The sequence below is a fragment of the Vulpes vulpes genome, chromosome 12 (assembly GCF_048418805.1).
Source record: "Vulpes vulpes isolate BD-2025 chromosome 12, VulVul3, whole genome shotgun sequence".
Classification (NCBI taxonomy): Eukaryota; Metazoa; Chordata; class Mammalia; order Carnivora; family Canidae; genus Vulpes; species Vulpes vulpes.
This window is the reverse complement of record NC_132791.1, coordinates 109,766,177-109,786,276: the sequence shown is the minus strand read 5'-3', so window position 1 is coordinate 109,786,276 and position 20,100 is coordinate 109,766,177. Positions and strand designations below refer to the sequence as shown.

Genomic DNA, 20,100 nt, shown 5'->3' with positions numbered 1-20,100 from the left:
CCCGCCCCCGGAGGAAGCCCATTGGCCGCGCGCTGCGGCCGGGCACGGCCTCGTGCCGGGGGAGGGCGCACGTGCCGGGGGCGGGAGCTGCGAGCGCGGCTATGGCGTCGTTACTTTGGGGAGGCGACGCCGGGGCGGCGGAGAGCGAGCGGCTGAGCAGCCATGTAACCGCCGCTGAGCCGGGGAGGGCAAGTGGGCGGGGGCCAGGGCCGCACTCGGGGGGGGGGGGGCCCTGCGGGGGGGGAGCCCCGCTGGCGTGTGGAGTGGGGTGTCAAGCGGTGGAGGGGAGACGCGGCGCGACTCGGGCAGGGCCCGGGGCAGGAGACCCCGAGACTCGCGAGACGAAGACCCCTAGGAGTCCCGGGAGACCGAGCAGCTGGTAGCCCCAACCAGACCTTGGAGTTTTTTCCGCTCTCCCCGTTTGACCATGGAGCCTCGGCTAGCTTCCATCTTACCCTCCGCCGCGCTGCCGCCCACCTGCCCTTGCTCGTGCCGTGGCCCCCCGCCCCCCAGGACTGGCCACATTTAGATTAGAGGAACCCTAAGGTACAGGGCAGCAGAAAGCCTCCTTCGATGTTAGCACGATTCACAGAGGTGACCTTCCTGAAAAGACCCCGGTGTCGGAATCCGTAGCTGACACCGCAGAGGAAAAGAGCATTGGGGTGGGACCCTCCCTGCCCCGGGGGGAGCATGGGCTGCTGGCTTCCTGGCTTCCTAACCCCGGCTGAAATTTGTGTCTTTCAATAGTTCTCAAACCTCATCCATCCCCGGAAGAACCTTCGGGGCATTAAGACCACTACAGTCCCAAACGTAGGTGAGTGCTGTTAGATAAAGCAGATGGGCCTCCGTTAACTAAAAAAGCATTGCTTTCCTCGGGGCCCTGGCAACCGAAATGCCTCCGGCTCCCATTAATTTAACTGCCAAGGCCCTCCACGACCTGCCTGTTCTTTTAACCCATGCTTTCCACTGGACGCCCCTTGCACACCGAGGAGTCCGTGAGCGTTTGGGGGTCATGCACTTTACCTATCGTGTTCGGTACTTACTGTTTCTCTTCCATCCTTTTAGATGGTTCAATTAATAACACGGAAGAAGATGATGAAGACGATGTAGGTAGGAGATACATTTATTTGCATGCATCTAGCTCTCTGTATCAGTTCATCGTGATTTTTACAGTGTGAGTGAATCATATAATCTCGGTTGGAAAAGAGCTGTTTTTTTCTTCTATTTTCTTTATAAATAGTGACTACCAGAAGAAATACAAAAATTAGGAGTAAAGCCACATTTCTGTAGGGGAAGTTGATATGGAATGTGCAGGAATGGGTTAAGAATTTTCAGCCGGCAAGGAAAAATTAGGCCTGGTGGTGATAGATGTAGGCTTGCTTAAGGTCAGAGGTTGGTGCAGCTGCAGAGCATAAGAAACTGGATTCTCGGGTAAAAAAGGAATTGTCGGTGTTATGTCATTCTTTCCAGAACCTTCTTTTAGAAGAAAGATGAGAGTAGGAGCAGTTGCTTGATATACAATCTCTGAACAGGAAGGAGCGATTTATTAGATATCACTTAGAAGGCTGGATTTTTCTCCTGCAATATATCCTTTTTATTATTATTATTTTTGCTTTTCTAGTGGATTTGGCAGCTAATTCACTCTTAAACAAGTTAATCCGGCAGTCCTTAGTAGAATCCAGTCACCGAGTTGAAGTCTTACAAAAGGATCCCAGCTCTCCACTCTACTCAGTAAAAACATTTGAAGAGCTGCGGCTGTGAGTATTTTTTACTCATTTAATGTTGGGAAAATGCCAGAAGGAATGGTACAGAACAATCTGCTAAATAATAAAAACCCTCAGAATCCTCTTCATGTTCTAATAAGCAGGAATGGTACAGAACAATCTGCTAAATAATAAAAACCCTCAGAATCCTCTTCATGTTCTAATAAGCAGTATTAAAATGAGATGTGCACATTTTGCATGCAATTGAAATGTAACTCAAAAAGGAGCATTAGGATACCTGAGTGTGCAGCAAATGGAGAACATCTTGAAAGTAAAATATTTTAACCTTGCTGTGCTAAGGTTAGCCAAGCTAGCCAAGCTCGACAGAGCCGTGTTGCTATTCTCCATACCATAATACAGATACAGGGACGTCAGTGGACCACATATCCTCCATCCCTCACTGTAGATAAGTTATAAGCTGTTCTCTTCCTAATTATGTTTTATTTCAGATGGTATTCAAATGAATAACTTTCCCAAATGGGTTTGCATTTCCTAGGTATCTGTCAACTCACATTAAGGAAATGTATTTTAACAGGAAGAGTTACTGATAGGGACTTATGTAAAGGGGAGAAATCCAAAATCCCAATGCCCCAAACTATTCTAGGTGGAAGGAGAAGCCTACCCATGATTAACAGTTGGCTGCCAGTAATCTGCCAATTAAGCAAATGCAAAATGTGCGTGTATGTCGTTGAAGGTGGAAGTGTTCCAGCCTACTTCATTTTATCTTCCTGTCATCTACCATGAGACACCAGGAAAGATGTGTTTAAAACTGATGGCTCAGGAGTGTGTCAGGGCTCAGTCAGTTAAGTGTCCAGCTCTTGGTTTCAGCTCAGGTTGTGATCTCAGCCTTGTAAGATTGAGCCCTGAGTTGGGATCTCTGTTGGGCATGGAGCCTGCTTAAGATTTTCTCTCTCCTGCTCTGCCCCTTACCCACCCCCCATCTGGCACCCACTTGTTCTCTCTCTAAGAAAAAAAAAAATTGGCTCATAGGATGAGGTAGTAATGTGTCTTCCACTTCTACACAGAATTGATGTAAGAATTACCTCAGTAAAATCTGTCTTCTCTGAAAATAGCTGTTGAAGAATCAAAGTTTGTCATTCATAAAAAAGAATTAAACAGTATGGGCATCTGGGTGGCTCCATTGGAAGAGCATAGGACTCTTGATCTGGGGTTCATGAATCAGAGCACCATGTTAGGTGTAGAGATTACTTTAAAATCTTTTTAAAAAAAGGATTATACAGTAAATCTCAGTTTTCTCTTTGTATAGAAAATAAGACTCTTCTGGCAAATTGATACATTTCTTTCAGATGAGTTTTTCCTTTTTGTTTGGTTCAACCCAAAGTTCAATGTTAGGCTATTATTACTGTCCTCAGCATAGGCTTATAGCATAGCGTATTATTTGAGTGGTCCATACATACAGCCATGATTGTGTGTGCTTGGGAGTCGAGGTATAAATTGTATATTTCTAAATATTACTTTTGAAAAATTGTATTTTTCTAAATATTACTTTTGAAATTTAGTTGCAAAGTGGCTTAATTTTAAAATGCACCCTTTTAGTTTGTATTTCTGAGGCTACTGACCAATCATAGGCTTTAAGTGTTTGCTTTTTTTTATTTTTTATTTTTGATAGGAAGGAAGAGTTATTAAAAGGGATCTATGCAATGGGATTTAACAGACCATCCAAAATCCAAGAAATGGCTCTCCCTATGATGCTGGCACACCCGTGAGTTTCCAGGGCAGTGCTGTTCCAACTTGGTTCTTAGTTTCCTGTATGCAGTTTATCCCAGATGTCTCTTCTCTTCTACAGACCCCAGAACCTCATAGCTCAGAGCCAATCTGGAACAGGAAAAACAGCTGCTTTTGTCCTGGCAATGCTAAGCAGAGTTAATACCTTGGAATTGTTCCCACAGGTAAGGAAAGGCTGAGGGAGAAAGGGGAATGTTTGCAATGCCAATGCTATTTTAGTAATGGGCGATATTACTGCCATGATATGATAGCATTTGGAATAGAGATTCCTTCATAAAACCAGAGCATTGGGCAGCAGTACGGGACAGTGACGGGAACACGGGCTTTATGGTTTGACTGGTTCCAGTCCCAGCCTCTCTACTTCCTAGTAGAATTCTTAGGTGAGTTAGTAGGTCTTTCCATCTCTGTTTCCCTGTCTGTAAGGATAACATCTGTAAAGGCGTGGATCCTTCTTGACTCTGAGCAGCACATTGCCTGGCTTGTTGAATGAATGAATGGCTCATACGATTGTCACGTAGATTAAATAACGTGCCTCTTTCACACTGTGCATGGCCTAAAGTGAGCATTCACTGGTGGTAGCTGTATACCTTTAGGACGAGAACATCACCCAGTCCACCTCCTCCTTTAGCAGAGGGGAGTCTGGGGCTTGGAGAGGGGAGTGTCTCACATGGGATCATAGATGTCAGAGAGCGACTGAGCAGGGACTGGAGCTGCGCTTGCCCTTCTCTTGGGTTAGCTTCCACTCATGCAAAGTGTCTGGCGTTCTTTCCCTATTTCTCCAAACTGTACTCCTCAACTCGTTTGACAGGCTGACTATCTGAGTATTGAACCCACCCCCTGGCTGTGGGGAAAACAAGGGTTCTTTTGGGAAACTTATAGTTTGATCAGCAAGATAAGCTGTGGTTGTGAATGATGCTGGGCGAATGAAAGTGTGTGCCTTCTTAGGTCCACTGACGTGTATATTCAGGGTTTGATATCATGAATAAAAATTCTGGAAAAGCTGTGCTTGAACCCATGTTGAGAAATGTGTGTGGAAACAATTGTTAGCACTTGAACTATGTTTTCCTCTCCTCTGTATCACAGATCTTTAATTGAAGCCCATAAATGCATTAAATATCTACCAGTTTCTTCCATCAACATCTTCATTTATCAGCAACCACCAGATAAAGAGGGATGGAAGTAACAGTTTTAGGAAATGTTCAGCCAGAGGTGATGTAGTGGATTGGATCAAGCAGGGAGTGTTCTGGAAACAGGCAGACTTGTAATAGCAGGCAGGAAGTCATGGGGGTGATATTCAAGCAGTGATGCGCCTTGCATTTCCTTTCTTCTTCATTCCCAGCCTCCCTGCACCCCACTGTCTCCCACAGAAAAACTTGATCTGTGGTTCTTCATCACTCTTTTTAGAAAGGAATATGTAAAAGGTATTTCTGTATCCTGCAGCCCCTTCTCCCCTCCCATACTCAGCGTTCACCTCAGACCTATCAAGTGCTAAATCACGTTCAACCGAAAATACCACATTCAACCAAAATCTATCTACCAGTTTTGCACACATGCGTCTCCCTGTACAGATGTTACTTGTACTTCAGATGTGCATGGTGGCTTGTGTGAGCCTTGGGACCTCCCCCTTCTCTCTCACAGTGCCTCTGCCTAGCTCCTACTTATGAACTGGCTTTGCAAACTGGTCGTGTGGTCGAACGGATGGGAAAATTCTGTGTGGATGTTCAAGTGATGTACGCCATTCGAGGGAATCACAGTATGTACCAGTAAGCCAGGCCTGGCTGGTTTTCTAAGTCCTGACTCCACCACCACCAAGCATGTTCTGTACCTTCTTGGCTTCCTTGTCTCTAAAATGGGAGCTATAGCAGCACCTGTACAAAGAGCTGAGATTGGAATTAAATGAACTGATGCAGGTGCAGCACTGCAGACATGCCTGGTGCATAATAAGGACCCGGTAAATGCTAGTCACACCATTTCCACATCTTGCAAGACACTGCTTTTGTATATTCTTTTTTTTTTTTTTTTGAGGCTCACTTGTTTTGTGCAGAACAGCTTGTATTCTTTAACGCTTTCATAAAAGTATTACATGTCTGTAGCAGAAAAGTCTTTAAAACATGAAAGATAGGAAGGTAAAAGTGAAACAAAGTTCTTGTTTGTCCTCTAAAAACCAATTTCCAAGGATAACTAGTTTTTTTTTTTTTTAAGATTTTATTTATTTATTCATGAGAGACACAGAGAGAGAGGCAGAGACACAGGCAGAGGGAGAAGCAGGCTCCCTGCAGGGAACCCGATGTGGGACTCGGATCACGCCCTGAGCCAAAGGCAGGTGCTCAATCACTGAGCCACCAGGCGTCCCTAAGGATAACTAGTTTTATTCACAGACCTTCATTGTTTGCTTCCTTTTTTCAGTTCACACACATATGGATGAACATACGTATATTTGTTTTTGTAGAGCATTTACGAAAATGGAAGCATTTTTTTCATGGTGTCTAAAAACGTACATGTTTTGAACATCTTTACATGTCCACACATATGGTCCCACCTCCTTGTTTTGACTAACTTCATAGTATTCCATAATCTATTTAATCTAACCTTTTGGTAGACAGTTTTGCTTATCTTCCATTTGGGGACAGTTTGTAGATTTTTTACCACTGTGCTGATGTTTCTGTAAGGCAGTGGGATTGCTGCAGGGTAGCTTTTTAACTGACCGTGGGGCAGAATCATATAGGCGGGACTATTCTTACTCTAAACCTGGAAACTGGGGAATTTATCCAAAAGCTCTGCAAAATCAGAATTTGCAATGACCTTTAGGGTTTGCACTTGGAAAATCATCACGAAATATACTTTCGCCTAAGGAGTCCTGTGTTACATGGCCTGGAATTGTGGACTGTTAGGGTTGTTCGCATCTGAAGGAGTCTTTGAACCCTTTTCTCCCTAGTTCCCAGAGGCACCGACGTCACCAAGCAGATTATAATTGGCACTCCTGGGACTGTCCTGGATTGGTGTTTCAAGCGAAAATTAATTGATTTGACTAAGATTCGTGTATTTGTCCTGGATGAAGCGGACGTGATGATTGACACGCAAGGATTCTCAGATCAAAGCATTCGTATTCAGAGGTAAGTTTCACATTCAGCCTTTTTCTTCCTGGATCTTGAGTCTGGAGGGGGAGTTTCATTTGTCTCCTCCCAATTGTCTTCACTACTTAATTCCCGGCTTCCTTTGCCTTTAAAACAAACTTGGGTGTTCAGTAGTTTCACCAGCTCCGCAGGTCCTTAGATTGCTGTCATTTTCCCAGTTTAGTAATCTTGCCCGACTGCTTTCGTTTTCACTACAGGCCTTCACATGGAACCCACGTGGTGGGTCGGCACCAAATTGTGCCACTAATTTTTCTGTTAAGAGCAGAAGTCTAAAGAGAGTTTATTAAAGCCTGATAATCATCAGGCTATTGTGAGGGTAACTGCTGGAGAGTAGAGAATAGAGAACACAGTAACCTGGAATCAGGAGCCCCATGAACGAGTCCTGATGTTTTTCAAGTCTCATTTGTCAGGTAAATCCTATTGTTTTCCTAGGCCTCTCTCAGGATTACCCAAGAGTCTTAAATTTACAGATTACCACCTCACTGGTTCAGAATTTCTGGGAGTGGGCTCTAGGAATCTGCATCACGTACCATTAAATAAAGCGTATATTCAGTGTTAAATTCAAATAGTACTGAGGGACGCCTAGATGGCACAGTGGTTTTGACTCAGGTTGTGATCTTACGGTTGTGTGTGTGCATGCACGCGCGCTGTCTCTCTCTCTCTCTCTCTCTCTCTCTCTCTCTGTCTCTCTCTCTCTCTCAAATAAATACAGCTTTTTTTAAAAAAAAAAAAAAAAAGCTAGATAGTACTGAAATGGCCACTGTAATGAACAGTGGCCCCTCTGCCCTATCTTCTAGAGAATACTCTGTTTTGGTACTAACCCTCATATAAACCCTCAAATGGCTATTTTTTAATGTGTCCCTGTGTCTGACTGCTAGTATAGGAGGTGGGAATCCAGCTGTTTTGTACCTCCACCCTCTTCCACCTTCCTGTCCCCTTTGTTGCCTCTCTGTGGTCATATCACAAGAGTTGCTACAATAACAGTTGTTATCATTAGGGCATTATAAATATTGCTCACTGTTGTGCAGTAGATTACCATAGCCATATTTGTTCCTGTATGGATGTTTACCCTTGAATTAATAACTGCCTGTTTTCCTTCATCCCTCTCTAATGGCTTCTTAAAAAGAACATTAGGAAGTTCATTTTCGGGATGCCTGGGTGGTTCAGCAGTTTAGTGCCTGCCTTTGGCCCAGGGTGTATCCTGGGTCCAGGGATCGAGTCCCACATTGGGCCCCTTGCATGGAGCCTGCTTCTCCCTCTGCCTGTGTCTCTGCCTCTCTCCCTCTCTGTGTCTCTCATGAATAAATAAATAAATTTTTTTTTTTAAAAAAGGAAGTTAATTTTCCATCTCCCACAGGTCTGAAAATGTCTTCATTGTGCCTGTAATCTGCTCTTTTGATTGGATGTGGAATCCAAGTTAAAGAATTCTCCCAGTAAATTCAGAGTCAGTGGTGAAAACAGAAAATTTTTAAATAGTCTGATTAATACTCTCTGTTCCATTGCTTTGCTGACAAGTTTACTGTCATCCTGATCCCCCAACTTTTGTATGTTATCTGTTTTTTTTCTCTCTAGAAGCTTTTGGAATATTCCTTCTGCACGGTATTCTGAAACTTCTCTGTGATATGTATTGGTTTGGGTCCTTTTTTTTCTCATCCATTGTTCTAGACACATTGGGCACTCACTGTGTTCATTTTTTTAAAAAGATTTTACTTATTTATTCATGAGAGACACAGAGAGGCAGAGACACAGGCAGAGAGAGAAGCAGGCTTCTCGCAGGGAGCCCGACGCGGGACTCGATCCCAGGACCCCAGGATCACACCCTGGGCCAAAGGCAGACACTCAATCGCTGAGCCACCCAGGCGTCCCACTGTGTTCATTTTTCAACCTTGTTCCTGTCAGACCTGGGAAAATTTTTTTAGGTTATTCTTTCCCTACAGTGACCAACATTTTAGAGAGCAGGACACAACCATGCCAGACAAAAGAAAAAAAAAGTCTATATGATAATATAATATAGAAAAAAACAGTCATTTTTTTACATAAAATATACATGTTATTAACATAAAAATATGGGAAACACATGTTTCTTTAAAATTATATATCATTCTATATTTTTGTTACTAAATGCTACTACTTAAGCAAAACAATAACTGATTAATAGGGACAATTAGTCATAATTATTAGTACAACTAATTAAATGGATGATATGTATGAGAAAGACATAACAGTGTTTTATGTCATCTTCAACAGCATTTATTTTAATCTTAAATTATTGTATTCTGTGCCATTGTACATTCTTGAGATATTTAAATATAAGACTTTTTATGAGGAGAATGTGACTACAATAGGACTAATTAAACAGTGTTACCTGTGTTTAAAGACTAAGCCAGTGGTGACCTATTTCTTTTTGTCTCATAGGTAGGCTGTTTCTACTCTTTCACTTTCATCTTCCAGTAATACTTCTCTGAACTACCTGCAGCCTTCTTTTTTTATATGTGTCAGTAAAACAATACATTCCAACGTAAAATTCATTTTGACTTGTAGCTCTGGTCTTAGCAAGCTCACGCTACCCCTGGTATTAGTCCAGCGTGATGTCCTCTTCACAAAAGTGTTCAAGCATGGACTCATTAAGAGTTTACTTACTAGCAACAGTTGGTTTTTAAATGCACAAGAATTCGTATCTAGCTTTTTAGAAATGTCCACATCAGCTCTGTCTTCAGGCTTATTTGGTAGACCAGCTGTTTGTTCAGATCCCTCATGTCTATAAATCCACCATTTAGATTGTCCACGTCTAAAATGTCCATCATTTTTAAATGCTCTGAAGTACCTTAGCTACTATTGCAGTTCTCAGGGGAATGGTGGTGAAGGATGGGAGCAATTTAAGCTTGTGAAATCAGGAGCACCTGGGTGGTTCAGTTGGTTAAGCCACTGCCTTTGGCTCAGGTCATGATCCTGGACCCTGGGATTGATCCCTGCGTCCAGCTTCCTGTTCCTCTGGGGAGTCTGCTTCTCCCTCTGCCCCTTCCCCTGTTCATTGCTTGTGTGTGCTCTCGCCCTCTCTCCCGAAATAACTAAAATCTTAAAAATGTATATTTAAGGGATCCCTGGGTGGTGCAGCGGTTTGGTGCCTGCCTTTGGCCCAGGGCCCGATCCTGGAGACCTGGGATCGAATCCCACGTCGGGCTCCCGGTGCATGGAGCCTGCTTCTCCCTCTGCCTGTGTCTCTGCCTCTCTCTCTCTCTCTGTGACTATCATAAATAAATAAAAATTTAAAAAAAAATTTAAAAAAATGTATATTTAAGCAGTAAAATTAAAGATGGATTCTAAATAAGTTACATTGTTTAGCGAAAGAATGAGAAGGTCTTGTTGAACTGGACTGCCCTTTTCTGGTGACATTTTTTGAGTTTTGCAGCAGCCTTATTTCTTTAAAAAAATGAGTTGTTTTTTGTTTTTTGCTATGAGCATTTGTTATATAACCTGTCAGTAGCACCAGACAGCTCAGGGCATGCAGCCCATCATTTTTGTCTGTACCCCTGAAAGAATCTTCACAGGTTATCACACAATTTTGGAGAAACAGCATATCATTTCTGTTTTATTATAATCCTTTCCTCTGCTTTGAAGATACGATTTTATGACCGGCCAGCATTTTAACTCTTTTCTGTGGCCTCAACAATGATAATCTGATGGACAGATGTTCAAGGTGACTCTCTTCTTCCATTTCCATACAGGTAAAAATTTTACTAAAATTTTTTAAAGTGCCTCTGCAAGTTTTGAGCACACTGAAAAGTAAACAAAAACTCTGATAACGAAAGCTCAGTGTCACAGTTAAGCAAATGATTCACCTTTTGGAAGTGCTGTACACAGAGTATGCGGGATATTTAACTGGCAAGATCTTTTCATTGATAAGTACAGACTGACTGGAATCTGCATTTGCACTGTCTGCTGCATGTGCAGACAGTTGAGCAAAAGCTAGTTTGTATTTGGATATGAGATCAGCAGTCTTCTGTTTTAGATTTTTTGGTGTCTTAAAACGTCTTAGAAGTCACAAAGATATTTTGAGCTCCATTTTTCAAGTCAAAGTACCTAAGAAATAGGGGGGAATATATTTTTTTGCTGCTGTGATCGGACATATCATCTGCTATAGTGTACAAAGCGTGATCATTGATAAGATCTTATAGAATTAGCTCTACGCTGACTGCTGACAGTGGTAAGACATCTGAGGTCAGTCAGAATGTCTGCATTTGTTCCCCCACAGGACATTCTGCTTGCAAACACTGATGCAGGAAATGTAACTTCACTAAGTTTCCTAGAGATGTCAAGGGAAGAATGCAATGATGCATGTCCATTTGTGTGTTACGGCGAAACAAATTCAAAATCCACTGTTTCCAGCTGAGCTCTGTGTACTTTAAAAAGGAAAAACAACTTGGAATTTGGGAATGTTGCCTGTCTCATCCTGACTTTGGGAGGTTCAGTCTCCATATGTGCTTTTCACGTCTCCTTCCCCATCGTGCCTTGCACTCAGTTCGGCCCATCATGCAGTACTTTGCCCTGTTTTTGGTGTTCATCTCTTTAACCTAGTTGAATGTGTCCTTCTGTCTGTCGTTAAAATAACACATTTGGCCTTTTCGGTCTTGTCTGGGTTGTCCTGGCTTTCTCTGTTTCTTCTCTGTAACTTCCTTTTCTTGTTATGGATGCCATATGCTGCTGTTGTCTCTCTGAGGATGTTAATTATAGTATTTAAAATTCTTTTCTGTTCTCAACATTGGCTCTGAATTGTCTGTTTCTTCTTTTGTTTGTTTGCTATGTCTCTGTCTCTTATGATGGACCTTTCCCCCTCATATCTGGTGATACATGGCTAGTCTTCCATAGTCTGTATCAGTACCCAAGAAGCTTATTGACAGGTCCAGGTGCATGGCTGGGGCTTGTGACCTGGGCAGCTCCCCTCTAAGATGATCATTACCTGCGGATTGTTAGGACTATGGAATGTCTCTCATCTCATCCCTAGGAGACATATACTTGGCTGCTGGCCTCTTGGGAAGAGGGCCAGGGAATGGGCTGGGCTGCATATTCTCATATGCATATTTTCACTCCCTATTTTCAGTGATCTGCTTTACTTTCACCTTCTTCTGAGGCTGGTATCCCCAAGTCTGGGATTTCTGCACAGAATAAACCTCTAGTCTCCTACTTGTACCTGCTCAGCTGCCTGAATGAAGGTGGGATTCATCTGCTCCTTATACACATGCTCAGCCAGTCTTCCTTTTTAAAGTAATTTTGGCCAAAGATCAAGTAAGATTTCCTTCTTACCTCCCCTTACCAATAAGTGTTAGTTTATGTATAACTGAGAATGAAAGATTCAGAATTCCAGGAAAGATCCAGTAGTCAAAAAGGGCTTTCTACTCAAGAGAATATTAAGTAATAATTAGAGCATCTATATTGGTTGGTCATCCCTCCATTGTTGATTTTCTTCCTTTTGCTTAAAAAGATTAAATCATAGTCGCGTCCCATAGAAAAATACATATTTTTTAGGATTTTATTTATTTATTTATTCATGAGAGACACACACAGAGGCAGAGACCTAGGCAGAGGGAGAAGCAGGCTCCATGCAGGGAGCTTGATGCGGGACTCCATCCTGAGACTGCGGGATCATGACCCGAGCCGAAGCAGACACTCAAACCACTGAGCCACCCAGGCATCCCTCGTCCCATAGAAATAGAATGCAAGCCACATGTGTAATTTTAAATTTCCTAATAGCCACATTAAAAATCAGGTGAGGGGATCCCTGGGTGGCGCAGCGGTTTGGCGCCTGCCTTTGGCCCAGGGCGCGATGATCCTGGAGACCCGGGATCGAATCCCACATCGGGCTCCTGGTGCATGGAGCCTGCTTCTCCCTCTGCCTGTGTCTCTGCCTCTCTCTCTATCTCTCTGTGACTATCATAAATAAATAAAAATTAAAAAAAAATTTAAAAAAAAATAAAAATCAGGTGAAATTCATGTTTTTTTAAGGCCAATAAATCAAAAAATAGCATTTCAATAAGATTAAATTAAATAATGAAATGGTTTATATTCTTTTCTCGTACGAGATCTTCAAAATCCAGAGTGTTCTGCAGAACAAGCCCATGTTTCCTTTCCTTTTGTAATCTGTGTACGTTGTCTTTTTGAAATGAAATGGTGCAGGATGCCTGGCTGGCTCAGCGGCTGAGCGTCTGCCTTTGGCTCAGGGTGTGATCCCGCGTTGAGCTCCCTGCTGGGAGCCTGCTTCTCCCTCTGCCTGTGTCTCTGCCTCTGTGTGTGTGTCTCATGAATAAATGAGTAAAATCTTAAAAAAAAAAGAAAAGAAAAGAAAAAGGAAGGAAAGAAAGAAGAAGGAAAGGAAAGGGAAAGGAGGAAGAAAAAAGAAAGAGAGAGAGAGAAAGAAAAAGAAATGAAATGGTGCAAGCCTTGGGATGCAAGTCCTGGCACCATCTTTTTCCAGAGGAAGGACTGTGATACAGTGGATGGCCAAGAGAGCCCCCTCACCACCCTGCAGCGAGCTAATGCATAATTTCCCTTGTTTTTTCTAACAAATCACCCCTGCTTTCTCTGGGCCCTGGTCCTTGCAGCTCTGAAAGCTCTCAGGGGTTGTAAGGGAGCCACTGTCTTTGCAGCTCAGCCACCCTCTGCATCACCATGTCCACCTGTAGCACTCCGTGAGGGCATCATCCACATTCCCATCTTCCAGAAACATAATAAGATACCTCATCCACCACTTTCTCCTCTCCTCTTCTCCATGTTGTGGGTTTGTATCTTTCTCTTTATTATCATATTAGTTGTATGTGTGTCACAGTCTACCATACTTGCCCAGACGTCTGTCAGATTGTTACTTGGGAAAGCTCCCCAGATGATCCACGCCCCCAGCTTGGCGTAGTTAGTGCCTGAGAGTCGCTGCACTCCATGATCTCTCCCACTCTCAGCACTAATGACTTATCTTTTGGGTGCTCTGTCTTCTTCCCAAAAGTGGTGATTTTTGTCTGAAATAAAATTAAATTAAAATGTATTTATATGTAAAATATGTTCAGAGAAATACATGAATCACAAGTGTACAGCTGAGTGAAAATTCAAAGAGACTGTGTTGGTGTGATAATGGCCCAGACCAAGAAATAGAACATCACTGGCTCTCCAGAGGTCCCCTACAGCTCCTTTCCTATCACTAGTCCCTGCCCCAACTCTCCCCACGATTGATTAGCCTCTGTTCTGACTGCTAGCTCCATAGACTTATTTTGCCCACTTTTAAACTTTATGTAAATCATCCCTGTGTTTGTTTTGGTCCACCTCAAGTTTTGCATGCAGTAGCTTTTCCCTTTTGGTTCCCCTTTTGTTTCCATCCAGGTCCTTCCCATTCCAAATAAAGATAGTATGGCTGTTATTCTTTTCCTCCCAAGAAATGCAACACCTGCCATTGAATAACTAGCCTGTTTCCTTCTTCCTGTTTAACTTCGTGTGAGACAAATACCATGAAGAGTATCTAGACTGACACTCATGACTCCTGCTTCTGCCTCTCTTAAAAATGGCATGAAACACCCCAGACCTTCCAAAAAACATATCTAAACTTAGCTCTTAAGCTCCACATTCAGCTCGTGTTTTTCCAAGTTCTTGGTTCTGGGGGTCAGGGAAGCAGGACACATGGCCCTTTGCACAGAGGCAGAGCTCATTGCAGGCGGCACCTCACCCGCTGACCCCTGGTCACAGTGGCAGGACCTGCTCGAAGCTGCCTCGGAGGAGGGCGACAGAGACAGCCGTGGCTGACGGCGTCTTCCCTTCTCTCTACAGAGCTTTACCCTCTGAGTGCCAGATGCTCCTCTTTTCAGCGACCTTTGAGGACTCTGTGTGGCAGTTTGCAGAGCGAATCATTCCTGACCCTAATGTTATCAAGCTACGAAAGGAGGAGCTGACCCTGAACAACATCCGACAGTATTACGTGTTGTGTGAGAATAGGAAAGACAAGTACCAGGCTCTGTGCAACATCTACGGTGGCATCACCATCGGCCAGGCCATCATCTTCTGCCAGGTAATGGAGCCAGGATCTGTCCTTGTTGTGCCTGGACTTGGCCACCACAGGAGGGGAGGGGACGGCCTTAGGGCCAGGCACGCTGCCAGCACGTTGTGTACAGGAGGGCGTTTAATATTCAGAACAAAGTAGGATGGAAATGAATCTGCGTTTTATGGATGGAACCTGGAAAGATTAAGTACTGGAATAGGACTTGAAGATGATGCTAAGTAGAGGGCATTAGTTTAGGAGGATTAATTTAGGAGGATTGCTCCTGACGCTTCCCCATATGGGTAGATGTTTGTTGTGGGGTTTTTATAGATCCCCTTTGTCAGATTCGGAGTGTTCTTGTCTGGTTCCTTACTATAGTAAAGTAGCCACTCTATCACTCACTATTAATATTGCCCTATTTTTACTTGCGTATTAATTTTTTTGCTTTCCCGATGTGTTTCATGTTCACGCATTGGCTGTATTTTCTCTCTACCATGTGAACACTGCAAGCACTGTGAGCACAGGACCTCATCTGTCTTACTGTCGTAGCCCCACTAGAATGGTACCTGCTGGCACAAAGACGGCACTGAAATAAAAATGTACATGTAGAATGAAAGAAAGCTCGCATCTGCCATGAAACCTTGAGCGAGTGACTCCCATTTTTTGTAAGCGTTGGGTTTGGGACTTTTTAAATTTTTTAAATGAAATGAGGTAGCTATTTTGTTAAATTGTCTTGAGCACAATTACCATAATGCACGTAAACATTTGAACGAGACGCTGGGCAGAAATGAGCACTCTTCGAGTGCCTGTGGTTATCCCATTTCATCCTCATACTGCCAGGTGAGGGAGGTGAGTGTTTTATTTCGGCTTCATGGCTGAGAAGCCAAAGCTCCTGCAGGTTGAGAGGATATGACCCTGAGAAGCACAGGAGGTGCCCGTTCTAAGGATCTCTAGGACTTGAGGGAGGGAGAAAGCTAAACTCACATGCAGCCCTTTCCGGTTTTCCCACCCTGCATATGTGAGCATCGCAGACAGACCCGGTCTGCTTTGACTTGGGGTGCTCTGCTGGGTTTTGTGTTTTCATGTAGACTCGTCGAAATGCCAAGTGGTTGACTGTGGAGATGATGCAGGACGGCCACCAAGTGTCTTTGTTAAGCGGAGAGCTGACTGTGGATCAGCGAGCCTCCATCATTCAGAGGTTTCGGGATGGGAAAGAGAAAGTTCTTATAACAACCAATGTCTGTGCTCGAGGTATGTGTGTGCGTGTGTGCATGTGTGTCTACACACACATTTAAAATCAAGTTTATTGAAGTATAATTTACAGATGATAAAACTCACTGATTTTAAGTATACAGTGAGTTTTGACAGAGTCATGAGACTATCACCATAATCAAAATACAGAACCCTTCCTTCTCCATCCAGAACTTCCTCGTACTCTTTTGCGGCCAGCCTCTTCCTTTCATCATCTGATGTCTGGCAACTCCTGATCAGATTTCTGTCTCTTCCAGAATGCTATATAAATTAAATCATAGAGTAGTTAGCCTTTGTGTCCGACTTATTCCACTTGACATAGGCTTTTGAATTAACCGGTGGTGTGACATATACCAGTAGTTCAGTCCTTTTTATTGCCAAGTGGTATTCCTTTGAATGGATGTACCACAATTAGTTCATCCGTTCACCAGTTAGTTGATGGACATTTGTATTGTTCACAGTTTGGGGCTATTTTGAATAAAGTTGTAGTAAACATTGAGGTATAGGTCTTTCATGGACATGTTTCATTTCTCTTGGATAAATACCTCAGAGTAGACTTTCTGAGTCATATGGTAAATGTACATTTAGCTTCATAAGAAACTGTAAAACTGTCTTCCAAAGTGACTACTGTTTTTTTTATTCCCATCAGCAATGTAGGAAAGTTCCAGTTGCTCTGCATCCTTGCCAGCAATTGGTATCGTCACTTTTTAATTCTAGCCATTCTGGTAGATGTGTGTGATATCTTTTGGGGTTTTTAAACTCATGTTCCCTAATAACTGATAATGTTGATCATCTCTTGAAGTGTTTTTAATTTCAAAAACTGTTCACTACTTGCAGGAAGAAATTCTTTTTTTCAAGAGATGGGCCTTCTTACATTCGTCATCCTTCCTGTACCCTTGCCTAGAACCTCCCCACACTCAAACCATGTTTCCTAATTCATTCTTAGTTCAGCAGATAGAAATGAGGACCTGCCATGCTTGTGGAGCTCAGCACTATGGAAGAATAGCCTGAAAAAGGATGAGGTCCCAGCCGCTTGGAGCTCAGTGCCTAGAGGCTTGACTGTCCAGAAGCAGTGCTGTCCAATAGAACTTTCCATATTGATGGAAGCGTTCTACTCTGTGCTGTTCAGTTGGTAGCCACTGGCCATATATGGCTGCCGACACTTGAAACATGGCTAGTGTGAGTGAGGAAATGAATTTTTAATTTGAATTAAAGTTAGCCATATTGGATGGTATGACTGTAGACCTTGGAGGATAGAGGGCACCAGGAACTCCCAAGGAGGACGAGGATTATGACCCAGACAACTTTCTAAACCTGGGGGACGGAAACACGGGGGAATCTCTGAAGTCTTATAGCAGACAGTAGATATGAAAGGTTCTGAAGGAAGGGTAGGGATTCCAGTTTGGTAAGAATTGACAGTTTGCTTGCGAAATGGCACTACTGTGAGACTAGTGTTGGATTTGAGTCAGGAGTAGAAGAGATGAGACTTCAGGTAGTATGGGAATCTGGAGTTGTTTGTACTTTATCCTGGGCCACTGGGGCAGTCGAGTTCTCAACAGCAGTGTTCTCAGCGTTGCCATGGTGACTATGGTTGGAGAGATCAGAAGAAGAGAGAAGGGAAGCCCAGCTGGAAGCTGTTGTAACAGTGAGGCAAGGCATAAAAAAAGACCTGGGTGGGATGATGGCCAGGGCATGGGGCTGAGGGGGATCCTGTGAAAGGTAGAGGACACTAGAGCAGGGGCCTGCTGGGGGCTTAGTACAGTAGGAGTGGAGAGGAGGCAGTGGCTCCATGGGCTTGGGGAGAGCCCGGGTCCACAGCACACACACAGCTTTTGTACGTATTTAGATTCTGTGGAATTAGCTTCTACTGACACTCCTGAATCTGTCATTGTAGGCATACTGTGCCAGCAAACTGCCTGACCAAGGTATCCGCTTCCATGATGTAAAGCCAGGTTTTACTGGTAAATTGTGGCTGTTAAGGACAGTTTCCTTGGCAGATGTGGTTTGTGAATAGGTGTGTCCTAAAGAACCAGGTGCAGGACCCTACAGCACCTCTCCTCTTCCAGGGATCGATGTGAAGCAGGTCACAATTGTTGTGAACTTTGACCTCCCTGTAAACCAAGCAGAGGAGCCAGACTATGAGACCTACCTTCACCGCATAGGGCGGACAGGACGCTTTGGGAAAAAGGGCCTGGCCTTCAACATGATTGAAGTGGATAAGCTGCCCCTGCTCATGAAGATCCAGGATCACTTCAGTAAGTAGCACCTTTCACAGTGGGAACCGCGGACCCTGCTGATGGTGACACTGATGGCATGTGTCACGAACCTTGCACCCAGAGGCTTTAGGGTAGCATGGCGGGAGCAGGAGCCAAGGAGTAGGAGGCTTCTGATTCACACTGCCAGGGTTCCTAAAGTGAGACCATTGGTTAAATCATCCATATTGGGTGTGGCTAAGGAACAATTTAAAAATCAAGCAGAATTACTAAGAATTCAGGTTTATGTTTTTGCCCATTGTGGGACCTGGGGCAGCTTTTCACATCCTATAAAGCACCGTCCTAAACAAAGTAATAAAGTCCTTTATGATAAAATTGTCCCCAGCTTCCTCTTTTATTTACATTTGTCCCTTCTTCCAGCCCCCATCCAAACAAGGCAGGCTCTGATAACCTGCTGGGGTTCTTGGACTGGCAGCTTTCCCTCTGATGGAAACTGGAAGCATGACCTAAACTGAGGTGTCCACTTCTCAAATTAGCCCATGCCCCAAACCCATGGATAGGGCAGGGGAGCCAGGGAAGAGGAACACGAAAATGACCCTGAATATATCTTCGCCTATTTGGGAAATGGTACTTAACTTTTGTGGGAAGAATGGAAACTATCCTGGGGAGGTGCACGGAAGTGCACGTATGCAGTTTGGAATACAGTTCTGAAAAGTCTGTAGACCGTAGCACGTCTGTGGCCCTGCAGGGAAGTTGATTAAGCATCTCTGTGTTAGGAGAAGCAAGGAGGGATGCAGGCAAAGAGAACTTTTGCTATGGTAAGCACGTTATGACCTTGTTTTGAGAAGTGACAGTGGAGGAGCCTTCACCCCTCTCCCTGTTGCCTTCCTACACCCCCTACACATACACTCACCCCACACACAAACCCACTTCATTCCTCCCAGCACAGCCAGGCTCCCTTACCAGGCTCCCCTCACTTGCACTCTGGTCTGTTTCCTGCCCCAGGGTATCTAGACCTCTGTGTTCTATTATTTGGTGCATTTGATGTTACTTTAGTCATTCTTATTTGATTATTTTGATGCCATCTCTTCCTTAACTGATCTCGAGAATGTTCATCTCTTAAGGCTTTCCATGCAGCAGATCACAGGAACACATATTTGCAAAAGTATCACTGTCTTCAGAAATTCAGAGTTGAGGGGTGCCTGGGTGACTGAGTCAGTTAAGCCACTACCTTCAGCTCAGGTCATGATCTCAGGGTCCTGGGATCGAGCCCCATGTTGGGCTCCCTTCTCAGCAGGGAGTCTCCTACTCCTTCTGTCTCTCCCTGAATAAATAAATAAAATCTTAAAGAGAATCCAGAGTTGAGTGGAATGACATTCCATTTAGGCCCTGGGCTCAGACTCGTTCCATTCTCTTTCCTTCTTCTAGACAGCAGTATTAAGCAACTCGACCCTGAAGACATGGATGAAATTGAAAAGATTGAATATTGAAGACAGAACTTTATTGCTTGTGAAATATCCTAGTTTATGTGAGACTGTCCCAGTATGGGTTTCAAAGGTAATTTTTCCCATTGGGGCTTTTTCAAAGTGAAACTGTTAAATATGGCAAAATAAATGTCATGGTAGCCTTAGTCTTAAGATCTGAGGTCGTTTTGAAACCAGATTGTTGTGAAGCACATGATCTTTTTGAATAAAAAAGCAAGATTATTTCTTACTCTAATCTCACTGCAGGTTAACACCTTTGTGTGGGCTACTGGGATGTTGCGGGACTTCGTTTAAGGATCTGAGCACACTGTGCCTCTTGTGAACATGTTACGGTGCCACGAGATGGCAGTAGAACTTCACTGGTTTCGGAATATGAGCTAGTGGAGCCAAGGAGCCACCCAGCTCTGCCTCACTCACAGGCCGCCCTTTCTAGCCACTCACTCACGTCCTTCCCCCTCACATATCTGCTCCCCTCTGCAGGCATGCTCGGGAACAAAG

At 43.8% G+C, this 20,100-nt stretch overlaps 1 protein-coding gene across 3 annotated transcripts; it reads left to right on the top strand.

Annotated features, from left to right (window-relative positions):
- The first annotated feature begins 18 nt into the window (after positions 1 to 18).
- On the top strand, positions 19 to 19,837 carry DDX25 (DEAD-box helicase 25). Of its 3 annotated transcripts, none has more exons than XM_072729400.1 (12): positions 19 to 164; positions 748 to 814; positions 1,066 to 1,110; positions 1,622 to 1,757; positions 3,394 to 3,486; positions 3,571 to 3,673; positions 5,148 to 5,262; positions 6,445 to 6,622; positions 14,447 to 14,684; positions 15,743 to 15,905; positions 17,972 to 18,160; positions 19,547 to 19,837. In XM_072729400.1, the coding sequence occupies exons 1-12, from the start codon at positions 102 to 104 to the stop codon at positions 19,606 to 19,608; spliced, it is 1,452 nt and encodes a 483-aa protein (XP_072585501.1). In that variant the 5' UTR covers positions 19 to 101; the 3' UTR covers positions 19,609 to 19,837. The 3 variants fall into 3 exon arrangements, with proteins under 3 accessions (XP_072585501.1, XP_072585502.1, XP_025854741.1); XM_072729401.1 differs by lacking the exon at positions 19 to 164 and adding an exon at positions 235 to 379; XM_025998956.2 differs by lacking the exon at positions 19 to 164 and adding an exon at positions 251 to 546.
- Positions 19,838 to 20,100: the final 263 nt, after the last annotated feature.

Excerpts from the sequence above, each read along its gene's own strand:
- DDX25 (XM_072729400.1), top strand. The coding sequence starts at position 102 with ATGGCGTCGTTACTTTGGGGAGGCGACGCCGGGGCGGCGGAGAGCGAG. Across the intron at positions 1,758-3,393 it reads ACATTTGAAGAGCTGCGGCT|GAAGGAAGAGTTATTAAAAG; the intron begins GTGAGTATTTTT and ends TATTTTTGATAG. Across the intron at positions 6,623-14,446 it reads CAAAGCATTCGTATTCAGAG|AGCTTTACCCTCTGAGTGCC; the intron begins GTAAGTTTCACA and ends TTCTCTCTACAG.